This window comes from Lathyrus oleraceus, chromosome 5 (genome assembly GCF_024323335.1).
Source record: "Lathyrus oleraceus cultivar Zhongwan6 chromosome 5, CAAS_Psat_ZW6_1.0, whole genome shotgun sequence".
Classification (NCBI taxonomy): domain Eukaryota; kingdom Viridiplantae; phylum Streptophyta; class Magnoliopsida; order Fabales; family Fabaceae; genus Lathyrus; species Lathyrus oleraceus.
Genome location: NC_066583.1, coordinates 357,165,726 through 357,172,520, shown reverse-complemented (window position 1 = coordinate 357,172,520; position 6,795 = coordinate 357,165,726). Strand labels below are relative to the sequence as shown.

The window sequence follows — 6,795 nt, the reverse complement described above, 5'->3', positions numbered from 1 at the left end:
ACGGCTTCCCACGATCAGTCTGATTCTTGCCTTTCCTATCAACCCTTTGCTGATAGCTCTCTGCTCTAGCCTTGGAATCCTGTTCAAAAATCCTGCAACAGTCAACCAAATCAGAAAACACTCTGATCCGCTGATACCCAATAGCCTGCTTGATCTCGGGACGCAACCCGTTCTCAAACTTCACACACTTTGAAAATTCCCCAGTAGCCTCGTTATAGGGAGTGTAATACTTCGACAGCTCTGTGAACTTAGCAGCATACTCAGTAACAGACCGATTGCCCTGCTTCAATTCCAAGAACTCTATCTCTTTCTTTCCTCTGACATCCTCTGGAAAGTACTTCCTCAGGAATCTCTCTCTGAACACAGCCCAAGTGATCTCAGCATTCCCAGCAGATTCCAACTCAGTGCGGGTAGCAACCCACCAATCATCTGCTTCCTCTGACAGCATATGCGTACCGAACCTGACCTTCTGGTTATCGGCACACTCAGTCACTCAGAAGATCCTCTCGATCTCCTTCAACCATTTCTGAGCGTCATCTGGATCGTATGCTCCCTTGAACATTGGAGGATTGTTCTTCTGGAACTCACTCAGTTGACGAGCAGCTCCCATTCCCACAACATTCGGATTTCCTCCAAGTACTCCAGCTAGCATACCCAGAGCCTCAGCAATTGCAGCATCATCTCTACCTCTTCCAGCCATCTCTATTCTGAAAACCCAACAAGCTAAAACAGTAAGTACTGATAGGGTTACACAACACCTATTCCGTACAGGGGAAACAGAATAATTACGACTCGACTCGACCGACTATGCTCTGATACCACTAATGTAACACCCTTCTAAAATACCCCAAATATTTAATTAAAATAATAAAAATATCAATCAGAGTAATTATGCCCCGAAGGGTGTCACACAATCAATTCACACCAATCCTCAAAATATCCTGTCATGCTCATTTATTTAATCAAAATAAGACACTTTTGCATAATTCGCAGCGGATACAAAATAACAACATTCAAATCATGTACTACATTACATGTAAAGTTGTTCAACAACTGAAAGAAAACATAGTAAAACATCCCATCCCGATGTTACATCTACCAGAGCATGACCCACTAAGGACTACACTAGACGCCAAGGACTAGCTTCTATTCAATCACTGCTCGTTACCTGAAAACATAGTTGTAAGGGTGAGTTCCTCAATCGATATAATAAGCATTATAAAATATCATGTAATGCTAAGTAATATAACACATATCATCACCCTAATCAAATTACACATATTCATGCAACGGCAATATCAACTCATAGTCATCACCATCATCATACTCAAACTCAAAACAACCATGAAACACACGTATAATATTGGAATACATCCATTCATATTATACGCCATACATACATATATTATGCAATGAGACTCCATGCATGCGGTACCGACTACTCGTGAACATATAGTTCAACCTCACCGACCAAATCCAGGTACGGCTACCAAGCTCACTAGTCCCACTCATTTGAGACCTAGTGACTCACATCACTAATTCCTCACCATGGGAATTAGCTACCACCCCAAGGGCTATGCTATGCACGCTAAATCACCTAGCATGCAAACATCAACAATAATCCACAATAACTCATCACTAATTCCTCACCATGGGAATTAGCTACCACCATAAAGGCCACAACATGCATGCTAATCACCTAGCAATGCTACATCATCAACAACAATTCAGGAATAGATATATGCTCACACTCTAAGCCATAAAACAGTCTATTCACTAATGCACACATAACTGATACATTCACAGCATCATGCATACCATCACACCTCATCAGTATTTTATCACATAAGCATATCATATCATGCCAAATAACAACCACAGTATTAGCACACTCTACTAATACCTATACTACTCAAAACAACGGGAAATGATCCCTAATATATCATACATCATCTGAATTACGTTACTCAACTGAACAGTTAAAAACTGCACAACAACAGCTCAGGAAAATCACAATCCTGCCCATACGCGTATTGCCTAACCCCATACGCGTATGGCCCATTTCCTGACCAAATCCCATACGCGTAAAACCATCTCATACGCGTATGCTACGCGTACCACTTCCCCATACGCGTACCAACAGAGGCCAATCTACGTTCAAAACATCATCTTCCTCATCCATACGCGTATTGCCTAGTGCCATGCGCGTACCATGCCATCTCATACGCGTATTGCCTAGTGCCATACGCGTATGACCAGAAACCAGAATTTCCAGATCTGCAATGGCTTTCTCTGCTACGAGATCTATCCGATTCAACCTTCCACAGTCCAATTTTACACAATAATCGTTCATATCATCTAACACGAATCATACCCTATTCAATTTCACCAATTCTAACACTTTTACATCTAATTCCTACGAATTCCTTTCAATCATAATTCAATTTTCATTCATCCAATCTTTCACAATTTTCATCATGCATCATTCAAATCAGGGACAAATCAATAGTATATCACTACCCATGACATGTTATCCCATAATACCCATTAATCGACGATAAACCCCCCTTACCTGAGTTAATCCGGCAATCCTGCAGCTTCAAGCTCTTCCTCTCTTCAACCCTTGTTCTCTGGCTCTCTTTGCCCTTTTCCACTTTCTGTCTCTTTTCCCTTTTCACGTGAAAATGAACCTTTTTACTAAATGGGACCTTTTTCTAACTTCCAACTTTTATTCCAATAAAATAAAATAATGACCCAATAATAATAATTCCAATAATAAAATCCAATTAATCAATTAAATTAATAAATATTATATTAATTTAAATTAATTAATTATCCTTATTTCATTGGGGTGTTACACATCAGGCAGTGGATGATTATCAGTCAATGAGTTTTGAATTCCCCGATGAAGACATTATGATTATTACCAAAGAACCTGGACAATATGACGGACCTGAACAAGGATCCCGATGGACTATGGTTTTTGATGGAGCTTCTAATGCACTTGGTAATGGTGTTGGTGTTGTGATCATTTCCCCTGAAGGTTGTCATACCCCGATTACTGCAAGACTTTGTTTCTATTGTACCAATAACATGGCTGAGTATGAGGCATGTATCCTGGGCATCAAAGTTGCCATTGATATGAAAATTCAGTTCCTGGACGTATATGGAGATTCAGCCCTGGTAGTGAGTCAGAATAAAGGAGATTGGGATACCAAGCATGAAAATCTTATTCCCTACAGAGAGCATGTGATGTCTTTGATCCCACATTTTGAAGAGATTACCTTTGGACACATTCCACGAGGAGAGAATCAGTTGGCAGATGCATTAGCCACCATGGCATCTATGTTTGAGATTAGCTGGGATGATGAAGCTCCCAAGATTACTATTGATAGATTTGAGAAGCCTGCATACTGCAATGAGATTGATACTGAAGAAGGAGAGGAAAAGCCTTGGTTCTATGAAGTAAAAAGATATCTTGAAACTCAGGAGTTCCCTGAAGGGGCATCTGTCAAAGATAAGAAGTTTCTGAGGAGGTTTTCTACTAAGTTCTTCTTGAGTAATGGAATTTTGTACAAACGCAATCATGATTCAACTTTGCTTCGTTGTGTGGATAAGAAGGAAGCAACAGAGATTATGGAAGACATGCATGATGGGATTTTTGGCACTCATTCTAGTGGTCATACTATGACAAAGAAGATATTGAGAGCAGGATACTATTGGTCTACCATGGAAGCTGACTGCTATCAACATTCCAGGACATGTCACAAGTGTCAAATCTATGCTGATAAAGTGCATATACCTCCGGCTCCATTAAACGTGTTGACTGCTCCTTGGCCTTTTGCCATGTGGGGCATTGATATGATTGGTGAGATCAAGCCTACTGCTTCTAATGGGCATCGTTTCATCCTAGTTGCTATTGATTACTTTACAAAGTGGGTAGAGGCAGCCTCATTCGCATCTGTTACCAAGAATGTTGTGGCTCGATTCATTAAGAATAATCTCATATGTAGGTATGGCATCCCTGAAAGGATTATCACAGACAATGGCTCTAATCTGAACAATACCATGATTACTGATCTCTGCATGCAGTTCAAGATTAAGCATCACAACTCTTCTCCGTATCGTCCGAAGATGAATGGGGCAGTAGAAGCTGCTAATAAGAACATTAAGAAGATTCTATAGAAGATGACTGTTACTTACAAGGATTGGCACGAGATGTTACCATTTGCTCTTCATGGTTATCGTACTACAATACGTACTTCAACAGGGGCAACCCCATTCTCCTTAGTCTATGGTATGGAAGCAGTTCTGCCCATTGAAGTTCAGATCCCTTCCTTAAGAATCATGAAGGATGCAGGCTTGGATGAAGATGAGTGGATTCAGACTCGACTCGACCAGATAAATTTGATTGATGAGAAGAGGTTGGCAGCTGTTTGTCATGGTCATATGTACCAGAAACGGATGATCAAAGCTTTCAATAAGAAGGTTAAGCCAAAGGTATATCAGGCTGGTGACTTGGTAATCAAGCGTATCATACTACCACAGGGTGATCCTAGGGGCAAGTGGACTCCTACATATGAAGGACCATTTGTGGTCAAAAGAGTATTCTCAGCAGGTGCCATGATGCTTACTACTATGGATGGTGAAGACTTTCCACAGCCTGTAAACGCAGACATAGTTAAAAAATACTACGCATAAAAAGAGACCCGCTAGATTGACTGGCCTAGGCAAAAATAAGGGCATCCCGGCAAACCAAAAGGGTTCGGGCAAAAATTAGGGATATATATAAAAAAAATGTACACCCGGCAAGTCAAAAACCTGAAAAGGCGGCTTGGGCAAAAAAGGGTATCCCGGTGGATTGAAAACCTGAAAGGGCAATCCAGGCAAAAGTTAGGGATTAAAGTGTATGACTATGTCTCGTTTGGATCACTCATGTAACTTCAATTGATGGTGCTACCTAAATCAAGTTCAAACAGATAAAGATCAATCCAATCGTTTCTGTCTCAACAGCAGAAGATGAGATATTTGAAGATAATGGCAATAGTAGAATTGAAACTCAATAGGATCATTTTTCACATAGCTGTTTTCTTTGTTTTATAAAAAATTTACGACGAATTCCTCTTACTAGGATTTCTGTCTCCTTGTACAAACTAGCCTATGTATAGGTCACTTTGTGATATAAATAAAATTTCATCTTTGAATCCAGATTTACTTTTACTCTATTTACATAAGCAAAAACGTCCATTGGTTGTGTTTGAATGTATGTATGCTTTTGAATACGATTGATGTCTACCAGAAATGCATAAAATGCAGTAATAGTATTTACTAAGGACGAACGAGGGTAGTAGTTCAACGAAGCTTCGCCGGTTCATCCCCACTACAAATCCCCAGTAGAGCAAATTTATCTTTATAGATACTTCGAATTACGTCTCCCCTTGAATTTATGTCCATCTCTTTTATCCTCAGTCGGGATACTCAGGAACTTATTCCTTCAATAGAAATACGACGAACGAATACGGGAAGTGACAAATACTATACTATCAAACAAGACGGGAACGAGTTCCTCATACTCTTCAGCAACAAATCGGGATTTATTTTCCCTAGCCAGCAGTTGTTATACAAAGATATCCGGACGCTTCAGGCCGCATGATTCATACATACATCATTTACATCATACCATAGCATATCCATAAGTGCATAATACATTTACTTAGATGCACCATGCCATGCATGCATACATATTGCATAAACTAACCTTTTCCTTGCAGGATGGTTATATACAGATAAAATACTATCAACAATTCACAACAGGTCAGAAACGATCTATACGAAGATCTAGTGCTGATACTTAATCATTACTCAAGGTGTCCTTGGATAGTAGGCAAACGGTCTATACGAAGATCTATTCCCTAGTCTAGGATGTTTTCAGGAGAGTTAATCCTAATACTCTTTTGTCCTTGGATAGTAGGCAAACGGTCTATACGAAGATCTATTCCCTAGTCCAGGATATTTTCAGAAGATTTAATCCTGATATTCTTTTGTTCTCGGATAGTAGGCAAACGGTCTATACGAAGATCTATTCCCTAATCCAGGATATTTCCAGAAGAGATAATCATCACGAAGATTTATTTCTACTGGTCTATTCAACAATTCAAAACAGTTCAGAGACGATCTATACGAAGGTCTAGTGCTGATACTTAATTCAGAAAGAAATCGCCACGAAGATTTGGTTCTGACACTTAAATTAAAAGTATGTTCTTAGATACGATTCAGAGACGGCCTATACGAAGACCTAGTACTGATATCCAGTATCAACATCAAGATATTATCACCTCCTGATATTATGGATGACATCTATAAGCCCATCTCCAATTCTTCCAAGTGGCATCTTCAAGCCCACTTAAGCAGATACAACTAGTCACCAGTGTTACTTTAGGCACCGGCGAGTGCAAATTTTTGGGCTTTTGTGTTCAATCCTCTTCAACCTTCCAAGTCACGAATGGCACACAGGCCAATCTAACTCCTCAGGTTTCAGAAAATTGAACAGGGGCAGCTGTTGCACCCCAAAATTTGCCCTCTATTTTTAACTCTAACCAATTTTTTGTTTCACATTCATTTGCATCATCTTCATAGCATAACATTTTTTTCTGTCTTAATATTAGCCGGAATAATTTCTCGGAATTTACAAACAGACTGGTCAAATTAACTTTTTAACTGTGCCTAAAATTAGTCAACGAAAAAATGTCAAGTTTAAGTTTGCAAATGTCGGTAACATTAATCTGCGGTTCACGT

General features: G+C 39.6%; 1 protein-coding gene across 1 annotated transcript; it reads left to right on the top strand.

The window, feature by feature from the left end:
* The first annotated feature begins 3,093 nt into the window (after positions 1 to 3,093).
* LOC127080670 (uncharacterized) lies at positions 3,094 to 4,028 on the top strand. Its single transcript, XM_051020983.1, has 2 exons — positions 3,094 to 3,819; positions 4,014 to 4,028. The coding sequence occupies exons 1-2, from the start codon at positions 3,094 to 3,096 to the stop codon at positions 4,026 to 4,028; spliced, it is 741 nt and encodes a 246-aa protein (XP_050876940.1).
* Positions 4,029 to 6,795: the final 2,767 nt, after the last annotated feature.

Coding starts and splice junctions, on each gene's coding strand:
- LOC127080670 (XM_051020983.1), top strand. CDS start 3,094: ATGGCTGAGTATGAGGCATGTATCCTGGGCATCAAAGTTGCCATTGAT.